We start from the raw sequence: 23,296 nt of genomic DNA, 5'->3' as shown, positions 1-23,296 counted from the left end.
TTAAGTAAACATTCTCTTGAGCTGTCACCTGGACATAAACAGAAACAGTGAACTCCTGACATTATTACAAAACCTATCATACAACTATGGGTTCAAAGGACTCAAAAAGCAAATGAGATATTTTTTCCTTCCTTACTAAGATTCTTCCCATATAAAAGGAACATGAGAAGTGTAGGCAAAAAATTTTTATCTAAGTCAGTAAATCCAAAAACAAGGACTCCTAATTTTGTTTTCACTGAAATTTCACAAGTAAAAGTAGTTTTTGACTTAAAATAAGTTTTGAGTTAAATGATCAACAAGATCCAAGGCCCAGCCTCTAATACTTAAGAGTTTTAAAGTACTATGAAAAGTAAAATGTTATCGTCTGAATGTTTGGGTTTTTTTTAATTTGTAAATTTCCTTCAGTTCTTCAACTTTAAACATATTCTTTTTAGTTAGCTAATTCAGGAACATTAGTGGAAAAAAACTTTTTTAAATGAGCACCCCAACTAGCTAATGAAAAACCAAATGAATAACAATTAATGACTGAATGAGAATTTTACATGCTACATAAAAATACCAGGAATTCATATGAGAAAACCTTTCTGTGGCATTCTATTTAAAAGAACCTAAATCTCGCAATAACTAAGGAACTGGAGGTGTCAGAGAAGAAGAAATCGAACATGCTCACCAGGCATGGTTGGCACTGTGTAGAACTCTAGACTAAATGCCACAATCTTAGAAGTCGCCAAATTCTATCTTGGATTGACTTTACCTCTCACAAAGAGGTTACCTAAGTCAAATTTTCTCAAAAACGATCTATTACCACTGAACAAAGACAACTTTATAACCAAAAAAAGCAATTGATTTAAGATTCTGAGAGTTATTCTTGAAAAGTAGATAAATCTGATACTTTTCTTACCAATGAAGCCCAGCTGGGAAAACTCTAGAATCATCCATTCCTCAGAAGAAAGTTGAAGTGCAAAATTTTTCATAGTATTAAAATAATTCTGCTTGACAATAATATCATCTTCAAGCTAGAGAGAAGTGAACAATCAAATAAATCAAAAAGAGAAGGAAAGATGTATATAGAAGGACACTATTATAAAAAAACTCAAGCACACTTTAATCATGAAAATCATGAAAACAATAGTCCAAACAATAGAAATATAAAAATACATATTATTAAAAGAAAATGAGGATAATAAAATGGAAGACACACACTGCAGGTCAACTAAATTAAACCACTCCCTTGTCAGAGGAAACAACATGGCCACTCTACAATTACTCCTTTTTTGTCCTTTTATAGTATCCAAGATGATTTCACACTATCCTTTCTCATTTTCAAAGGAAAGAATTTTTGCAGGCCTTTTATAATTTTTGCAAGGCTTTAAAAATTTTTTTTAACCCAGTCAAATAAAAAGTCAAAGAAAAGCTAGCAGCTTCCTTCTCCCCCCTTTACCCTGCTAGTTGAGTGACCAATGTGAAAAGTTGGGTGTGCATCTAATCGATACCTTTTGTATGCACATACAGCATACACAGGCCCACATATAAGGTTCCCATGCCCCTTTTCATTTTTACAAAAAAGGATCATACCCTGTAAAACTGGCATGTTTCTCTTACTATATCATGAATGTTTTTGCATGTATGTAAACAACTCAACTCAAAGGATGCATAATATTCCACGGTACAGATGTACTACAATTTATTCAAGCTCTTCCCTGCTCACAGGCAGACATTCAGGTTGTTTCCTGGTTTTTGTCAGTACAAACAATGCTGCAATAAATATGATCATATCTATATGTCATTTCTGTAGGACAGATTCCTAAAGTTCCCTTTTCATATTTTAGTAGACACCTACAAAAGCTATGGCAATTCAGAGTGCCAGTTAACCTGCCAGCACCATGTGCTATCTGTGCTTGGAGGTTTCACCAGTCTAACAGAGAGCTGACAGAGACCAGGGGTTCTAAGCATACACAAAGCCTTCCTCCCCAGAATCTCCTCTCATCAAATTTTAAAGTCACAAGAGCATTTTAGTATCAGCACCGCACTCTACCGAGTGAGCCACGGGCTGGCCTAGCATTTTAGTATCCTAAGAAAACTTTTTATTTCCTTAATATCCCCTTATTTCTCGTTACCTATGTAATTTTTATTTTAGTATTTGATTTTTCATGTATTTAAATACTACAAGCTTTCGTTTTCCTATCTGTGAAGAAACAATAGCAGTATCTGGAAAGATACATTGACTCAACAGCTCTTTATTGAGCTTCTATTATGTTCCAGACATGGTACTAAATCCTGGGGATACATCGGTAAACAGAAAAGACATGTTTCATGCCCTTGGAGCTTTAAGAGAGGCTGAAGAGAAAATTAGACAAAGCACCGAGCCACACTGGTATTTATCCTTGCTTTCTGAAAGAAGAGACACCTATGCTCAAACCTAAACATTTACTAAATATGCCCAAAGGAAAGATGATTACTATCAGGCAATTCTAAATGCCTACTTAAGACAGTATACTAATTTCAGTTACCATATATATTGAAATTAACATTTCATACGTAAAATTTTAAAATTGTTTTATTCCAGTCTCAAATCTCACCAATTTCACCTGTGAAAAAACTTTTTAAGATAATTGTAGATTCACAGGCAGTTGTAAGAAATAATACAGTGGCTCATGAATATCCTTCACCCAGGTTCCCCCAGTATAGCATCCTACATATAACTACAGCAAAATATCACAACCAGTAAATTGATTTTGATATAATTCACCAAAGTTATTCAAATGTACCAGTTTTACATGTATCCAGTTGTGTGTGTACCTAATTCTATGCAATTCTGTCACACATGTAGACTCATGTGACCACCATGACAGTAAGGATACAGCACAGCTCCATCGTACTGGACCCTTGAGCTATCCTTTTATATCCACAGCCACCTCCCTCGCACCCCTGCCTTCCCTCTGGCAACCAATAACCTGTCATCCATCTCCACAATTTTGTCATTTCAAGAATGCTACACAAATGGAATAATACAGTATTCAGCCTTCTGAAATTGATTTTTAACCCAGCAAAATTCCTTTGAGATCCAAGTTGTTGTGTGAGCCAACAGTTTGTTTCTTTTAATTGTTTAGTATTCCACAGTATGGATGACCACACTTTGTTAAACCAGGCACCAGCTGAAAGACATTTGGGTTGCTTCCAGTTTTTTGACAACTGCAAATAAAGCTGCTATGAACATTCATGTACAGGTTTTTAGTAAATGTAAGTGCTTCTCTCACATCAGTGCTTTGTCATGGCAAGAGCTACTTTGTGAAATCTAACACATCTCTCATTGGTAATCACTAGTTTACAGAGTGAAGCTAAAAAGCGAGATGTAAAATATTCTCTTTACAGTATGTAAATGTAGTATCAGAAAGGGGGAATATTTGATATACATTTTTGTTTATTTTTTTTAAAAGCAGAAGGAGAAACCAGAAATGAATGGTGCTACCCATAAGGGAGGGAGGAAACGGGGAGAAGGGGATGGGGATAAAGTGAGACTTCTGTGAATGTATCTTGTTTTACAAAAGTTTTGATTTGGGAATGTTATGTTTTATACAACTGAAAAGGAAAAAAACTCTAAAAACTGAATATAAACCAAAACAAATAAACTTAGTTTCATATCCTGGCAGCTGCTTGGTCACACAGAGTTACTTCAAGTGACTTTCAAACACAGTATTTTGACTATATATCCACATAAGGGGAAAAAAGCACAAAGAAAGCTTAAACTTCATCAAGTGGTCTTTTTGTTAGTACTGATATTTTAAAACTATTTTAGGTACAGTATAGAATGAAAGAATTAGGTTATTAGGATAATGTTATTAAAAACCAAGACTTTCAGTGTAAGAGAAAAGAAATACATGTAAAAATTCAAAAACTTAAGTAAAATTTTATAATCTTACATTTGAATTGGACGTATCAATACAAACTTGTGATTTTTTTCCCCTGAAAAGTAAAATACCTTTTTCCTTGCCGAAAGTCCTAGAAGCAAAGAGAAGACACTAGCAACGAGCATCTCAAGTGCCCAGACTGTATTCCTACATACCATAAATCTCCAAAAGAAACAGGGCTCCTTAGAGAAACAGTTGATTCTAGATCTGGAATAGGAAATGTGCACTATTTGCCAGTCAGCAAGAAATGATTACTGGACTTATATGGAGAGGTACAAGACCAATTTGAAGAGGTTCCCATTGGATTATGACATACCAGTGTGAGCATTATTAAGAATAGTGATGGCAATGGACTGAGGCAAATCAGACATTTAAAAATCTATGAGTTCAGGGCCAACCTCGTGGTGCACTCGGGAGAGTGCGGCTCTGGGAGCGCAGCAGCGCTCCCGCTGCGGGTTCGGATCCTATATAGGGATGGCCGGTGCGCTCACTGGCTGAGCACGGTGCAGCTGGTCACAAAAAAGACAAAAACAAAAAAACAAAAAAAAACTATGAGTTCATAATGAGACTTTTAAAATGGCAACCACTGGAGATTTGCTAGAGTACCAACTGTAAAAATTAATAGAGAGAAAGAATCAAACATTCATTCTGCCTTGCCTTTAAGAACTATTTTTCAAGGTAATCTAATAGTTAAGGAGGGAAAATTCTTTATAGAAGGATTCAGCTTACAAAAACATTAGAAATTACAGAATTAGAAAATTACACTTGGAAACCTCTAATGAAATAATTGATCTAGGGGAAAATAATCAACGGATGCTGTAATTAGTTCGTTTCTGTTGCTTATAACAAAATACCTGGAACTGGATGATTTTTAAGAAAACAAAATTTTATTGCTTACAGTTTCAGAGTCTGGGAAGTCCAAAGTCCAGGTAACACATCTAGTGATACTCTTCCTTGGTGGTGGCTTCAGCAACACAGGGTATCACATTGCAAGACAGCGGAGCTGAGAGAGAGAGATTCTCACATGCTCTCCTTTGTAAGCCCTCAGAACCTTGCCCTGACCACATTAATCTACTCACCACAGCATGATCCTACAATCTAATTACCTCTTCAAGGCCCTATCTTCCAATTATCATAATAGGATTTCTTAGCCTCTTTACATTGTCACAGTGGGGACTAAGTTTTGGGGGGACATCAATCTGCAGCAGAAGCTGAAACCATAAAAAGAATGGCTGCTGGGGAGCTTTATCATGGAGAGATAAAGCTGGCACCCTGAACACACTGCTAATCTCAGGATCACCGAAAGTGAGACCACCTGACATAAGTGCTTCATTATGTGACACAGTAAGGATTAAGAGTACCACCTGTGAAGTGTCTGAACCATCTAACAGTTTTCCAGAAGACAATGTCTTCAACTCCAAGTCATCTGCAATTTAGCACTTCATGAAACTGTGTGTGATACTGTCACTGGAAACTTCATTCCAAGCCACAGGCATAACAAGAGGATAGTCAGCATTTCCCTTTTCTCTCTAGGTGTACGTCTGTGATGACCACAAAATAACCTCTGACTCTATTGCCTTTTTTTTTTCTGAAGACATTTATTCAGTGTCATGATCAGACTATTACATTTAGCAATCAGCAGCATGGGTGCAAAACAAATTCCACATCAAAACCATTTGTTGGACTGCTTTAAACTCCCCACAGAATAGAAACTAAAATAACCTGTTATACAATTAGTCACAAACACAGTCCTTGAGTTTTTGGTTCATACACATGAGTACTGTCTACAACATGTCTTCTTTGTAGCAGCTAGACCCTGTCACCAATGTGCTTGGCTGAGTTCACACATTTGTTGCAACCTGTAGCTTCCCTGTCACTTCTGGCTCTCCTCTCCTGCTTAGCTTTGTTTCCTGGAAGTTAATTAAAACCTCCTGCTACTTTCATAGCTACTGCTGCAGCTGGAACCACCATGGCCACCTTGGTTTTGTGGTTTGGCAAAGTATTAGCCTCCACCACCATTGGGGCCAGAACTTCTGCCTCCAAAGCTTCCTCCCTTCGTGGGTCCAAAATTTGAAGACTGATTGTTGTCATTGCCAAAATCACTGTAGCTTCTGCCACCTCCAAAATTGCTTCCATTATTACCATATCCATTATAACCATCCCCACTGCCACCATGGCTGCCACCAAAGTCACCATGACAACAGAAGTTTCCTCCAATGAAGTTGTCATTCCCACCAAAACCACCTCCACCAAAGCTTCCAGAACCACTTCAACCTCTTGACTGGATGAAGCAGCAACCATCTGCTTGGACAGGGTTCTCCATGCTGCACAGTTCCATTCACAGGCCATTCACAGGATGGTATTTTTAAATGACAGTCTTATCCACAGCGTCATGGTCAAAGATTACAAAAACAAAGTCCCTCTTCTTGCCACTGCCTCTGTCGGTCATGATTTCAATCACTTCATTTTTCCTGTACTGTTCAAAGTAATCTCTCAGGGGATGTTCTTCACTGTCTTCTTTAATGCCACCAAAGATCTTTTTCACAGTTAAGTGGGTGCCTGGTCTTTGAGAATCCTCTCTTGAGACAGCCCTCTTTGGTTCCACGACTCTTCCATCCACCTTGTGTGGCCTTGCATTCACAGCTGCATCCCTCTCCTCCACAGTGACATAGGTGACAAACCCAAAGCTCCTAGAGCACTAGGTGTTTGGATCTCTCATTAACACACAGTCCATGAGCATTCCCCGTTACTCAAAATGGCTCCTGAGGCTCTCATCAGTTGTTTCAAAGTTCAGCCCTCTGCTGAAGAGCTTCCACAGCTGTTCAGGCTCTTTAGGAGACTCTGACTTAGACATGATGGCAGTGGGAAGAGACTGTAACAATGGTTCCTCAGCAGCATCCATGGACAGAAAGCTCTACTGCCTTATTACAAGCATTCTTTAAAAGTCTGGATATGATACACCCCCAAGACATGCAACAGTGAGTCACATCCCTAGGGGATAATTATGAAGTTTGGGGTACGGGGATAAACTCCTTTGCTTACTCACCCCTTACTCTACTTTTCCCCAAATTTTCCCAGAGGACCTCTACCCTTTATAAACATTCAAAACTAGCATTAAACTTCTTAGGCTAATATGTTTTTCTCACTAATACTTTGTAGAACATAATGAACTCACTGAGAGAACTCCACATAATATAAGACTGTGTGAAGAATTGAATATAAAGCAACTTCCTCTTTCTTGAGGCATAATTTTGGAGCAGATATGATTTTAAGAATATTCACTGAATTCCTCTTTGAAACACGATTACAACATCTGAAAAATGATACTTCAAGAAGTAATTAAAAATTATACCAATCTATATTTACTGGCATATAAAGGTATCTACAACATGTTAAGTGACGGCAAAACAGCTTATCAAACAGTATGTGATCCTGTTACTGTAGAAGAGGGTTGTATTAGAGTGACATCAGCAAGATGGTGGAATAGGAAACCTCCACAGAGACATAAATTTTTTTATACACATATTTTAATTCAAAATATTTTAACATTTACTTGTGCATGTTTGTGGGGTATAGTATTTTGTTTCAATACATGCATATGCTGCACGATGATTCACTTAGGGTAGATAGCATAGTTTTGTACCCATTAGTCCACCACTTCTTTTCTTCTGCCCCCCTCCTATGAGGACCACATTTTTTTTAAGATTACATGTATGAGTGATATCATGTGGTATTCGTCTTTTTGAAACACAAATTTAAAATCAGAGCATTCAATAGCCAGAGCCCCTTTCTCAGGCACAGAGGAAACAACCAACTCCCTATTTCTCCCTGGCAAAAGTAAGGGGTAGACACACATCCACTGGTTTTACTTTTTAGGGTGCAACCTGAGGGACTGATTTCTGTCTTGTCTAAATTAAAGCAATGACAGGAATAGGGCACCAGGTTGGGGGCTAAGAACAAAGACCGTCAATTGGTACCAGAGACTGCAGTGCCACAGCCAGATACTAGGTGGAGTTCCAGTACTATGGCTTACTATACCACCAGAGGGGCAAAAGTATCACAGACAGTCACCAGGGGGAGCTCCTGAGTAGAAACCAGCAGACCTCCTCAATTAGATTACACCTACAAGCCCAGAGCAGACATCACCCAAGAAAAGGCTCAAGAGAGGTCCAAAATCTATACGTAGGCTGACTCGAGAAAGTCCTTCTAGTAAGAGACCAGAGTGCAAAGAGTGGGAGAGAGAGCCAATACTTCAAATGCCAAAATCTCAACAACAAAAAACCAAGACATACAAAGAAAAAGGAAAATAACAGTATATCCAAAGAAATAAATTAAATCTCCAAAAACCAACCCCAAAGAAATGGAGATATATGAATTACCAGACAAAGAATTCTAAATAACTGTCATGTTAGAGTTCGGTGTTATAACACTGAGGTCAAGGGTTCAGATCCCCATATTGGCTAGCCACCATAAAAATAACTGTCATAAGCATGCTTGGTGAATTAAAAGAGAGCACAGATACACAACCTAACAAAATCAATAAAGTGATGCATGAATGAAATGAGAATATTAGAAACTATAAAGAAGAACCATACAGAAATTCTAGAACTGAAGAATACAAAACCTGAACTGAAAAATTCACTAGAGTGACTAAACAGTAGACTTGATCATGGAGAAGAAAGAATCAGCAAACTTGAAGGCAAGACTTTCAAAATTACCAAGGCAGAGAAGCAAAAAGAATGCAGAAAAATAAAGACAGCCTAAAGAAACTGTGGACACCATAGAGCAGAACAACATACACATTATGAGAGTTCTAGAAGGAAAAGAGAGCCAGTTTAAAACTTCCCAAATAGGGGGAGAGAAATGGACACACAAATTCAAGAAGCTCCAAAAACTCCAATTATGATAAATCCAAAGAGACCTACACCAAGAAACCCCAAAATCAAGCTGTCAGAAGTCACAGACAAAGAAAGAATCTTGAAAGCAGCAAGAGAAAAGCAACCCATCACTTACAAGGAAGTTCCTATTAGATTATTGGCAGATTTCTCAGCAGAAATCTTGCAGGCTAGAGGGAAGTGAGATGATATACTCAAAGTGCTAAAACAAAAAGAAAACCTGCCAACCAAGAATACCATTGCAGGAAAACTGTCATTCAAAAAGGAAGGAGAAATTAAGACTTTCCCAAATAAACAAAAGTTGAGTAAGATCATCACCACTAGACCTGCCCTATTGCTGAAGGGAGTCCTTCAAGTTGAAGTGAAAGGACGATAAGCAGCAACAAATCACCATACAAAATAATAAAACTCTCTGATATAGGAAAATATGTAGATAAATATAGAATCCTGCAATATGATAATACAGATGCATAAATCACTTTTAAATATGGTACAGAATTTTAAAAACCAAAAGCATAAAAAGTAATTATAAATCTATGTTAATGAATATACAATATAAAAAGAGGTAATCGGTATCATCAAGAACTGTGGAGGGGGAGACAGAGGTATAAAAGAATAGAGATTTTATATGTGATTGAAGTTAGGTTGTTATCAGCTTTAAATAGATTGTTGTAACATTAAGATGTTTTATATAATTGCAGTGGTAACCACAAAGAAAATACTTATAGAATATACCCAAAGAGAAATGAGAGGGGAATCAAAATATGTAACTATATTAAATAACAAATTGAAATACAAAAGAAGGCAGCAAGGGAGGAAAAGATGCACAAAAAAGTTTTATAACTTTAAACTTTCTGTTTATATAAAAAACAACAGAGTGGCAACAGTAAGTTCTTCTCTATCAGTAGTCATTTAAAACATAAACAGGTTAAATGTCCCAATTAAAAGCCATAGATTGGCCAAATGGATTTTAAAAATGAGATCCATTAATATGCTGTCTCATTTTAGATCTAAGGACACAGACACACCTAGGCTAATAGTGAAAGAATGAAAAAAAGATAATCCATGCAAGCCAGAACTTAAGGAGAACAAAGGGAGCCACACTTACACAAAATAGACTTTAAGACAAACACTGTCATAAGAAGACAAAGAAGGATATTACATAATGATAAAAAAGGCCAATTTTTCAGGAAGACATAACAATTATAAATATAGCTACACCCAAAATTAAAGCTCCCTAATACATGAGTATGAAGCCAGCATTGACAGAGCGAAAAGAGACATAGACAAAAATGCAATTATAGTAGGAGACTTCAACACCCCATTTTCAATTATGGATAGAACTGACAGATGATCAATATGGGAACAGAGGACTTAAATAATGCTATAAATCAAATGGACCTAACAGAAATATAACAATATACCCAATAGCGGCAGAATACATTCTTCTCAAAAATACATGGAACATTCTCCAAGACAGACCACAAGTTAGGCCACAAAACAAGTTTTAACATATTTAAGAAGATTGAAACTATGCAATGTGTCTTCTCTGACCACAATGAAATGAAACTAGAATCAATACCAGAAGAAAAACAGGAAAATAGATGAATATGAGGAAATTAGACAAAACACTCTTAAATAACCAATAAGTCAAAGAAAAAAATCACAAGGGAATTTTTAAAATATCTGTAGACAAATAAAAACAAAAACACTACATACCAAAAACTAATGAGATGCAGCAAAAGCCACACTAAGAGGGAAGGTTACAGCAGTAAATGTTTACATTTAAAAAGAGGAAAGGCTGGCTGGTTGCTCAGCTGGTTAGACTGCAGCTACTGACTTGGCAGGAAAAAAAAATGGGAGGGGGGAAGACGTCAAGTCAACAACCTAACTTTACACCTCAAGGAAATAGAAAAAAGAAAAATAAACTGAGCCCAAAATTACCAGAAGGAAGGTAATGATTAGAGCAGATAAATGAAATAGAAAATAGAAAAAAAACCAAAAATCAATGTAACCAAGAGTTGTTTTTTTTTTAAAAGATCGACAAAATTGATAAACCTTTAGCTAGAGTAAGAAAAAGAAAGACTCAAATAACTAAAATTAGAAATGAAAAAGGGAACATTACAACTGACATCATGCTAAGAATTATAAGAGACTAGTAGGAATAATTATGTGTCAAAATTGGATAATTTTCTAGAAAATTGGATAATTTTCCAGAAACATACAACCTACTACAACTGACTCATGGAGAAATAAAAAATTTGGACATACATAACAAGGAGATCAAAGCAGTAATCAAAAACCTCCCAGCAAAGAAAAGCTCAGAACCAGAGAACTTCTTTGAAGAATTCTGCTGAACATTTAAAGAATTAACTTAACCAATCATCCTCGAATTCCTCTGAAGAACAGAAGCAGATGGAACACTTTCAAACACACTCTGGGAGGCCAGCATAACTCTGATACCAAAACCAGACAAAGACACAACAAGCAAACTACAGATCAATATCTCTGATGAATATTGATGCAAAAATCCTCAAAATATTAGCAAATGAAATTAAATGGCACATTAAAAGGATTATACACCATGACTAAGTGGGATTTATGCCTGTAATGCAAACATACAAAAACCAATCTACGTAATACTTATACACCACATTAACAAAACAAAGGACAAAAAATACACAATCATCTTAGTTGATCCAGAAAAAGCATTTGACCAAATTCAACACATTTTCATATTAAAAAACACTCCACAGGGCCGGCCCCATAGCTCACTCGGGAGAGTGCGGCACTGGTAGCGCCAAGGCCATGGGTTCGGATCCTATATAGGGATGGTCGGTGCACTCACTGTGCCGAGGGTTACATTGTGCGATCCCCTTACCGGTCAGGAAAAAACAAACAAACAAAAAAAAAAACACTCCACAACTAGGAATAGAAGAAAACTACCTCAACATAATAAAAGTCTTACATAAAAAGTTCACAGCTAACATCACATTCAACGGTATATGACTGAAAGCTTTCCCACTAAGGTGAGGAATAGGGCAAGGATACCCACTCTTGCCACTACTAGTCAACACAGTACTAGAAATTCTAAGCAATTAGACAATAAAAAGAAATAAAAGGCATTTAAATTGGAAAAGAAGTAAAATTATCATTGTTCTTAGATGACACGTTCTTATACACAGAAAAGCCTACAGAATTCACAAAAAAAACTACTACAGCTAAAAAATTATGTCAGCAAAGTTTTCAGGATTCAAAATCAACACACAAAAATCAGTCATATTTAACAATGACCAATCCAAAAAAGAAATTAAGAAAACAATCCCATTTACAACAGCATCAAAAAGGATAAAATACTTAAGGAATGAAATACTTAAGGTGAAAGAATTTACAATGTAAACCACAAAATGTTACTAAAAGAAATAAAAAAATATGCAAATAAATGGGAGGACATACTGTGCTCATGGATTGAAAGACTTAATAATATTAAAATATCTATACTATCTGAAGTGAACTGCAGATTCAATGCAATTCCTACCAAAATCCTGTGGCATTTTTCACAGAAATAGAAAAAAATCCTAAAATCCATATAGAATCTACAGGAACCCCAAATAGCCAAAACAATATTGAAAAAGAATAAAGTTGGAGGTTTTACTTTCTGATTTCAAAACATTCTACAAAGCAACAGTCATCAAGTCAGTTTGGTACTGGCATAAAGACCAATATACAGACCAACCGAATACAAAAAAGAGCTCAGAAATATATCACTGTATATATGGCCAAATGATTTTCAAAAAGGGTGCCAAGATTACACAATGGGGAACGGACAGTCTCTACAACAAAAATAGAACTATCATATGATCCAGCAACCCCCACTTCTAGATATATAGCCAAAGGAATTAAAATTAAGATCTCAAAGAGATACGTGCACACTTGTGTTCATCGCAGCATTATTCCCAGTAGCCAAGAGCTGGAAGCAACCCAAACATCCATCAACAGATAAATGGATAAACAAAATGTGGTATCAAGCAGCCTTAAAAAAGAAGAAAATCCTGTTACATGCTACAATATGGATGAACCTCAAGAACATGCTAAGCAAATAAGCCAGTCACAAAAAGGGAAAATACTGCGTGACCATTCATATGAATTACCTAACACAGTCAAAATCACAGAAACAGAAAGTGGAAAGGTGGTAACCAAGGGTTGGGGGTGGGAGGATGAATTAATGTCAGCAGATAAGAATTTCAGTTTTGCAAGATGAAAAAGTTTTAGAGAACTGTTGCACAACAATACATACATACTTAACACCACTGAGCTGTACCCTTAAGAAATGGTTAAGATGGTAAATTTAATGCTATGTAGTTTTTACTACAATACAAAGGGGTGTTGTATTAAATGAATGAAGTGTAAAGCATAAATTGTAAAGAACAATGCCTACACATGGTAAGCATGAAACAAATGCAAGTTCATAGCTGCCGCTGTTATAGTATCTCATATACTGACCCTGCTTAGGGAAAGTTTTTCTTACCACGCTTTTTCTTATTCTCATCCTATCTTTAATTTCCTAAATATTTTACTCTTCCTAAACACCACAAAAAAGCTTTAAGTTTCCATTAATTCTCTTCTTGGAGGGAAATTTAAAACAAATTTTAAAAGCAATGTAACTATATTTTAAAATTCTCTATATAAAGTTATTAACTATAAAGTACATACTTATATTCTGGCCCTAGAATAAAACAGCAAGGTTCATCTTCAATATTTGGGATATGTTAGAATAAAATGCTTTACTTATTATTTTGAAATTAAAATAAGATTTCTCTAAGGTCTTTAAGGAAATGTACTACCTAAACCTAGGATATTATGTTTTTAAATGCCAAACTCTTATACACTGTTACATACAATGTTATATTCTGACTGTATTCATCATTTACATTTCCTATCCTGTGAACCAAGGAGTCAATATACATTTGAATGCTGCTGGTACTAGGTCAAATGTCAAAGCAGACAAAGTCTGATCTCAATATATCTGCCTTCCCACGTGAGCCCACGCTTCTTCCTTCTTTCCCCCTCTTCCCAACCCCCCAGCAGCTGCCCAACCCTTTCCTTTCTGATTCAGCAACCCAGAGTCTCTTCTTGCCGCCCTCATCAAAATATCCTCACAGGAAAAGATCTAATAAGCTGTTTATACTGAAAAACAGTAACTGACAGGCTTAGTGTGCTATTCTTCTCAGGGGTATTTGCATTCTGACAAACGGATAAAGACCCTCTTTGGTTAAAGAAATAAAATTCCAATTGTGGAATTTAAGCTTAAGTCATGAAGGAGGATGAGATTTGGAAGAAATAAGAGCTTCTTCCAACTGCTGCCTAACTGGCTAACTTAAACCTATATAATCATTTGATTATTCTATTTGTACAGGAGTGTGGCCATGCTGCTAAAAATGGGACCATTATGTGGTGCAAATAACACAAAGGTCAAGGGTTCAGGTCCCTGTATGGGTCAGCTGTCAAAGAATAAAAATAAAAATTGGACCATTAGAATTAAATGTCAATTTTATTATGTTCAATATAAATGTAACTGTATGTGGCCACAAAAAAAAATTATTTTACCATAAGACCACTGAAAAAATTATAAGGAAATCCTTCTTAAAAATTTGCCAAATAATTAAATCTTAGTTCTTTTTAACAGTAGGGAGAGGAAGGAAGAGAGAGAAGATGGAGGAAAAAGAGAAAAAGAGGAAGGAGGGGTTAAGTGACTAGAATACGGTCACCCCACTACATGGAAAGCTGCTGTCTGCACTCAATGGAAAAAGAGCCCACATTCTCTACTGTATGGAGACCCCTCTGCTCTCTAATATAGTTATGATTTTGTAGCTCTTAGAGAGTTTGTGCTTTCAAAACCTCCCGTTTTAATGAAAATACACACTTGATAATACTTTTTCTTTAGAAGTGTGAAAAACATTAAAGAAAAAAACACACTTACCTGAATGTAATATTTGCCCTTTTCCTGAGCATACATCATTAAAAAACAATAATCTAGGTTTTGCTTTGTTCTCCATCTGAAATAAACATTTTCAAAAAATGTTAGGAATCACACTCAAATTTAGTAAAAATAAGATTAGACACATAAACTCTAAGCGGCTAACATTTTATACACATGCATACACATCTACACACTTAAGATAGAGAGTCAAAGAAAATTCGCTCTTCTCTAACAAAGCCTTTATCAAAATGTATTCCCAAGAACACTCATCCTCAAGATATGCTGAGGGAAAAAGGAGTCTAATGTCAAGTAAGTTTGGGAAACACTGCACACATATTCCCCTTCTACACACATATTATTATACTAAAGGCAATAAAACATCTAGCAGTAAAGACATTTGTTGAAAAATCATTTTTTTATTGTAGTATTTTCCAAACTTCCTTGACCGCTGGTCCTTCTTCTCAATCTCACTAAACTAGTGCTTCGAAAATTATACTTTGGGGGATCAATGCTCTGATGCCCAGGACTGTGTTTTGCATAGAGGTAAAAATTAATAAATATGGGTTGAATGATAAAAAAAAAAAATCATATTAGAATTTACAATATTGAGTCTTTTAAGAACTCCTGGTAGCCTAAAGAAACATACTGATTAGCGTTGAATAAGAGAAATAGTTCTGAACACCAATTTAAGAAAAACACAATCAAATTAAAGCTCATCTTAACTAAGCTTTTATTCATACTAAGAAACTTCTCCAGAATATGTCTTACAAGCTGTCCTGAACTTAATGAGACTACCTAGAATATTTTACCAATTCAACCTTAAATTTTTTAAGTTTCAAGAACTCCATTTGTTAGACATTATACTCACATGGGTGCAGGGTTTTAACTGCCACAAGACTCACCTTACTCTTTCCTTAGAGTCTCCAAATGTCTCCTTTAACTTTGTCAAGTCAGGATAATAGCTTTCAGGAGGTGATATTATTTCCACCAAGCCGGAACTGATTTCTTTAGAAAATCTATTATGAGAAAGGTTAGCTAAGTTCTGTGAGATTTTATTTATCTTAAGGCTCAACTTAAAACATGTCAGTAATCATTTGCAGCTGGGTATAATTTTATGGTCATAATGTGCTCATCATTTTATTTACCAAAAAATACAGGTTTTCCCAATAACAAGGTTTTTTTTGTTTTTTTAGTAATGCTTTAAAAACTGTAAAATGCCACCATCTTTAGAGTAGCATAAAAATCCTAAGCCAACTGCAGCCATTACATTCCTAAAAAGTATCTGAATTAAAAAAAAAAAAAAAAAAAGGGAATTGAAGAACAAACAAATGAATATGTGTATATCTAAATATACGTATTTATGAGAAAATCAAAGTTCTTCCATTTTCAGGAAGTTGTAGTTGTGGGTGTAGACTATGCGTCATTCTAAACCACTGTTTCTCGACTGGGGGTGTTTTGTCCTTCCTGAGGACATTTAGCAGTATCTGAAGAAATTTTGGTTGTCACAACTGAGAGCAATATTAATCACATCTAGTGGGCAGATACTAGGGATGCTGTAAACATTCTACAATGCATAGGACAGCCCACACAAAAAATAATTAATTGGTCCAAAAGAGGTTCAGAACCCTTTTCTAAAAATAAAGTTTTAAAATCAGTCTGTACTAATTCACATGTAAATTTCTTTCACCTTTACATTCTCCCCTGTTTCATTTTTGCAAAGCTCCACAAAATGCTTGCACAACTACTTATCTTCGCACAAATGTTCATAGTGCATAATTGCACTTTTTTTCTGGGCTTAGTTTTCCTACACACAGAGGAAGAAACAAACCGACAGAATCACTGCATAAGCCCCATAGACCTTCCCATGTGGTCTAAGGGAAGAAGGACCAATAATTATGGCCCTGTTACTTTACTTGAGGAGTCTATATCAAATTGTGTTTCTGTAGAGTACCAAGAAACTTAGCACTTGAGGAAATTCTAACGAATGACAATTTAATCCTGAACTATGCATAGTATCTTTTAAAATCTCCATTTTTGCCATTTTGATAGACAAGGATACAGCCACATTATTTTAAGTCTAGAGTTGGCAAATAATTGTTGCCTCTCTTTTGTCTTCTCAAGTAAAAGGTATGTCTTTTAGGGCCAAAACAGATACAATTCAATGAAGAAATCTGTATCAAGACTAATTTTTATGATATCACCATTAAACTGCTAAGGTATTATATAAAGTAATAATACATGAAAGTTACTAAGCTTTCCATCTGATACCTGCTATGTGCTTTATTCACAGTAAACTGGTACTCAATCTTTGCAGAATAGAACAGATTTTTAGACCCAGTTTAGCATTGAGCTCTGAAACTGCTACATGAATATCTGCCCTGACAGCAGAAAAATTTTTGCTTGGTAAATACAGAGTGAAAGACTTAAATAATCTCATGTGACTCTCTATATTCATTGCTGGCAAGATTAAAGACTTTTATTTGATAGTGTTACATACCTATGACATTCAGGTCTTTTCTACAATGAAATACACCAATTTATCCCATCAGATCGCAGGATATATACGCACCTACTTTATGACAGTGATAGGGGGTCTAGGAAACAATGTACTCCAAAGAGAAATGAACTATAAAGGAAAGCATTTTCTTTTAGCAGAAAGCCAAGAGATAATAGTAACTTAAATATTTTCATTTCCATAATTAAGAAGGACTTACTCTTTCTCCAGGTTGGCTACAACACTGTGTACGTAATCAATATCTGTCTGGGAAAGAAAAAGAATTGTACCTACATTAATGTTTTTATATATTTTTTTAACTTTTCTAATCAGTAACTTTTAAATTAGTTCAGTAACTCAAAATTAAATAAATGATTAAAACATTCACATTATATTAAATTTTCAGACCACTTACGGGATTGGCATTTCTGAATTGTTCTATTGTCCTGCACTACTAAATGCCATCAAATACTTACAAACACAGTAAGCATTATTTATAAATTTTTATTATTTTCAATTGTCTATGCTCAATTCACTAGAAAAACTGAGCACAGAAATTATTTCTACTTCTTCTGGAACATCCAAACTATAAGTAGTGAATAGTAGCAGCAATAGATGTAGCCTGCTATTAAGAAAGATATTTCTTGCTTGGAATCATAAAACCTAGATTCAAAATTTGCCGCTGTAGCCATTGTATAATCTGAAGTCACTTCTTTGAGCTTCAGTTTCCTATTCTATTTAAAAAAAAAGGGGGGGGGGAATAAACCTCAGAGACTATGAGATTAAATTATAATACTGTGTAATAACAAGCTGTGTTGTTGTTATACTATATGAGGGGGCTTCGAAAAATTCATGGAAAGAGTCATATTATCTTTTAATTCCATTTTTCCACAAACTTTTTGAAGTACTTTTGTATTATTAGTATTGTACTGATATCGAGAACCCAAGTAAAGAGCACTTTAACTACAGTTAAAATAAACCTTTTTCAGACCTGTGTGCTTTTAAATTATGAACAAGCACAAATCCAATACTCCCTATTAATTTTTTTTTTTTTTTTTTTGGTCGTTTTTTCGTGACCGGCACTCAGCCAGTGAGTGCACTGGTCAGTCCTATATAGGATCCGAACCCGCGGCGGGAGCGTCGCCACGCTCCCAGCGCAGCACTCTACCAAGTGCGCCACGGGCTCGGCCCTCTCCCTATTAATTTTAAATGCAGTGACAACTCATATTAAAATGCTCGACAGTTAAAAGGCATCAATGATATATAAAATATGACCTTTGTTATGAAGACTGCTAAAACACTTAATACTCAAGGAAAAACAAAGATACAACTTAACTTTGGAAATTACAAAAAGTTGTTATATATCAAATTATAAAAACACATCAAATTATAAAAAGTTGTTTTATAACAGGTTTTCTGGAAAAGTGTTTTAACTTTAATTTCTGTTAAAGTAATTCCAGTTTTTATTAAGTTTAAAGACTTAGGAGTGAGGTATCTTCTTAAAACCACATCCTTCAAACTCCTAAAGAACTATGGAGATACAACGAAAATACAACTCAAAAACTTCAGTACTTCCCCTATATAAGCCCAAACATTAGAGATCTCATTTTTAATAAATTATTATCCACGCCTTTGACCAATGAGCATCTAACCACTCATCAGGCTATCATTTTGGAGAATATGCTTAAACAAGATTTACATAAACTTTAATGTGTTTAGCAACAACCTGAAATTCAATGTGATAAATATTTAATGAGGGCCAGAGATCTGCCTGTCTAAGGAAACAGGAATACAAAGATGAAAGAGACCAGCTCCCTGTCCCCAGCAGGCTGTCCAAGAGAGGAACCAAGAATAAGGTTATATGAACACAGATTTGTAATGTAAGCAAATTTATGGAACAAAGTGATCCATATATAATACTACATGGAGTCCTTATGTTGCCTGATAATTAACGCAACTAATAAAAGATTGACTTAACTGTAGTTGGTATCAGTTTTATACAAGAGAATCCACCCTTTCTGGTATCAGCTGAGGGCTGAGGGGATTGTTCTGAGACTCTTCTGAAGAATACTACACCTGCAACTGGCCTAGAAGCACAGGCCAGGTCAATCTTGGTTTCCACTGGGGCCCCTACTTGCCTCTCTCCCGCTTATTAGCAGCAAAGATAGTCAGTCCCTGTGAGGGGGCTTGTTTGCTCTAAGTTTAGAGAGCACTTTTTCCTGGAATTTTTAAGAAAGCCAATTCTGAGAATGAATCTGTGAACCTAAAGCTGAGATTTGTATATTCCAGGGGTAAATGAACGGTATGCTTGGGACAGGTGGGAAGGAAAGTGGAATACAAAGCAAAAGAAAGAGCATTTTTTCCCGGAGAATCAAGTGTTTTTCATGGTTAAGTAAAATTAAATATTTTTATATTAAAACTAAGATACATTATTGATATGTGCTACAACATAGAAGAATCTTGAAAACATTATGCTAAGTAAGAGAAGCCAGTCACAAAAGACCACATATTGTATGACTGAATTTATATGAAATATCCAGAGTAGAAAAATCTACAGAGGCAGAAGTAGATTAGTGGTTGCCTAGGGCTGGCTTGGGGGAATAGGTTAATAGGTAATGGCTAAGAGTTTCTTTTTGGGGTGATGAAAATGTTATAAAATTGAATAAGGTGATGGCTGCACAACTCTGACTTTTATGTGAATTACAAAAAAATAACAGAGAGACAGAATAAAGTTAACTGTAAAAAAAAAAAAAATTTCATGTTGTGCATATGGAATTGTGGAAGTACAAGTTTACTCAGCTTCTCTTAGAGAGATATGAGGAAAAGTTGAGTAAGTATAAAAGCAAGCTCAAATAAGCCACCAAGACTGACAATTCACCAACATATACACAGGACAATTTACCAACATAGACTCATACTTGCATAATAAATATAACAATTTACCAACACGCATATTTCGTGTAAGAATTAATCTTACCAGTAGCATATAAGTTAAACAAAATAATAGTAGCAAATTCTAATCTTTGTTACTTTAAAACAATAATTTATATAGTTCTATTTGAAAAGAAATACATCTCTGAGAAATGTCATGACAGTAGGGGAACTGCAACAAAGTCAACTGACTTCAAGGAAGCTTTCAATTAAATCAAACAACATATAAAATAACATCAATTTTGAATATGCAATCGCTGGTATGTTCTGTAATATTACAAAGAGAAAATATGCATAATAAAAGTCTGAGTTAAAAAAAATACTTTTAAAAATAAATCACAGAAATTTATTTCTAATGGCCCAAAGAATAAAACAGAAAGTTAGAGACAAGCTCCTATGAAAAATAAATAAACATTACAATATCAGAGACTGGAGATTGCTATAAAGCAAAGTTATCCAGATGAAAAGAAGGAAGAAATTTTAAGCACCATATCAAAAGCGAACATAATATAAAAAGAAATGAATTTTAAATAATTTGAAGGAAGGTCAAAATTGGTTTTTAAAAATGTCCTTTATATGTAAATTTACAATCTTCTTTCTAGTCATTTCATTCCACAAATATTTACTTGGTGTTTACACTATACGCTGTACTTTTTAAAAAAATATATCCACATATATATCCATTGTATCCAAATCATCAAGTTCTGATCATATACTGGTAAATAAAATAGACAAGATCTCTGCCTTGTGGAACTTAAAACTAGTGGAGGGAGATGCAATCCATAAAGAAACAAACAAAAATATATAACTAAATATTTATTAAGTACTATAAAAATAGAATGCAATAATACTGAAAAACAGAGATGACCTATTTGAACAGGATAGTCAGAGTTAAGTCTCTCTGAAGATTTGACATTTAAGCCTAAATCTGATACACACTGCTATTCAAATGTACAAAAATGAACAGAAAACACTAAAAGGAATATTTTAAGTTAATTGATATGTTAATTAGGGCTTTTCCTCTGTCCACACACAGGGTATGTGCAAGATAATCAACTGGAATATATACTTTAAAATGTTCTATTTTTTATGTATTTAGGGGGTTTAATATGTTAATAATAATATATATGTAATTCATAAATATACCACATATGTACACATCAGGAATACATGAAAAATTACAGGCCTAAATACTACTGATGCACCAGTAATCTATACTTCAAAATCAAGAATAGAAGCAACCAACAAGACAAATAATCAGCAAGTATATAGAAGACCTGAACAACACTATCAACCAACTTGACCTAATAGACATCTGTAGAAAGGACACTCCACTTGATAACAACAGAATCCATTTTTTTTAAGCACACATGGAACAGTGTCTAGGACAGACCATATGCTAGGCCATAAACAAGTACCGATAAATTTTAAAGGACTAAAATTATACAAAATATGTTCTGTGAATACAATGGAGGTGAATTAGAAATCAAGAGCAGAAGAAAATTTAAGAAAGCCTCAAACAGGTAAAAATTTAAAAACACATTTCTAAATAATCCATGGGTCAAAGAAGAAATTATAAAGAGATTTAGAAAGTATTTTGATCTTAGTGAAAATTAAAACACAGCATATCAAAATTTATGAAATATAAAGTGGTACTTAAAGGGAAATTTTTAGCTTTAAATTGCCTATATTAGAAAACAAGACAGACCTTCAACCAATAATCTATGTTTTCACCTTAAAAGTCTAGAAAAAGAACAGTAAACCAAACTAAAAGCAAGCAGAAGGAAGGAAATAATGTACAGTGGGAATTAGTGAAACAGAAAATAGAGAAATAATAGAAAAGGTCGCAGGGAGTTTTTCTACTTTACTTGCCACGTAGAGCTAAAAGACCTAAAAGGTCTCAGAGAAGGAAGAAATGAGAAAGGGAAAAAGCACAGGAAATGGGGGCAGGGTCGAGGGCAGAGAATGAAGACAGGAGACTGCTTAGCATAACAAACTTTGTAGACCTATCTTTAGCCATGTGCATGTATAACTAATTTTTTTTTTCAAAAAGAAAAAAAAATACAGCCAATGGTATAGAAAAAATTAATATTCTTGTGTAATGCTAGATTTGATTTAGGGACATTATCTATTATCTGATGGATTTTTAGAGATTTTTTTAAATCTCCTTCAACACCTTCCTCATTTTAGCAATTCAATAAATACTTGTTCAATGAGTGTAGGAATACTTAGAACGAAATCTGCACTTTTGCCTTTACTAAAAAATGTGACTAACAGGCAATAATGAGAGCTTGAGAAAACATCACTACAGCAAGGGCCACTGTTCCTGAGGCTGTGGTACTCATCACGTGCTTTGGGGTGGACAAAAGTTAAAAAACATTCAGGGAACCACACTGAACTGTCTATTTAGGAAAGACTAAAACTACTTATATAAGAGCTTGGTTGGGTAGAAACACAGCACTAACAATATTTTCCACTTTCCTTCCTGAAAATCAATGAGAACCAAACACAAAAATTTCAAACTTCATTTAAAAATATTAATAACCAAAATTCTCAAGATTAAAAAGAATTCAGTTGGATTCCAATAACCAGAGGTAACACAAAGAACTGCACAGACTGGCTGTATTTGCAAATAGCAGCCTGACTCTGTGGCAGAAAGAAAGACAGATTCTTTTGTTTTTTCAAAAAAACCAACTAGTCTGGAACACTACTCTGTCCTCTCACACTCTGGGTAAACTAGTAGCCTAGGGAAAAACCCATCTCCTTCAATGACGATTCACAAAAAAGGAACCAGCACAGCACCTACACAAAATAATAAGGAAACATGGGGAAATTCAGCAAAACCTGTGAATAAAAACTGCACACACACACACACATCCATCTATACACACACACGTATAAAACAGATGAAAAATTGTGACCAAACATTTCCCCATTAATTTAAAAGAAAAAACCAAAAAGCACCCAACTGAAGTAGTTGCCACCAGGAAGCGAAAGTCATATTCTTATAGTAACAAAAAGAAATAATGAAAACAAATCAATTTAGCATTTAGGTTAAGACATTTGAAAAGGAAAAAATGGAACTAAA

At 35.0% G+C, this 23,296-nt stretch overlaps 1 protein-coding gene and 1 pseudogene across 1 annotated transcript in view; both read right to left on the bottom strand.

Annotated features, from left to right (window-relative positions):
* The window catches only part of MGAT4A (alpha-1,3-mannosyl-glycoprotein 4-beta-N-acetylglucosaminyltransferase A), a 109,002-nt gene that overhangs the window by 25,401 nt on the left and 60,305 nt on the right, over nt 1-23,296 (bottom strand). The window contains exons 5-8 of the mRNA XM_063078591.1: nt 17,498-17,544; nt 15,686-15,799; nt 14,784-14,859; nt 902-1,016 (exon numbers count right to left, since the gene is read on the bottom strand). Coding sequence (XP_062934661.1) covers nt 902-1,016; nt 14,784-14,859; nt 15,686-15,799; nt 17,498-17,544 — 352 coding nt within the window. The remainder of the gene's footprint in view (nt 1-901; nt 1,017-14,783; nt 14,860-15,685; nt 15,800-17,497; nt 17,545-23,296) is intronic.
* On the bottom strand, nt 5,830-6,762 carry LOC134363336 (heterogeneous nuclear ribonucleoprotein A1-like; annotated as a pseudogene).

Source organism: Cynocephalus volans, chromosome 14 (genome assembly GCF_027409185.1).
Source record: "Cynocephalus volans isolate mCynVol1 chromosome 14, mCynVol1.pri, whole genome shotgun sequence".
Lineage (NCBI taxonomy): Eukaryota > Metazoa > Chordata > Mammalia > Dermoptera > Cynocephalidae > Cynocephalus > Cynocephalus volans.
This window is presented reverse-complemented; position numbering and strand designations above follow the sequence as displayed.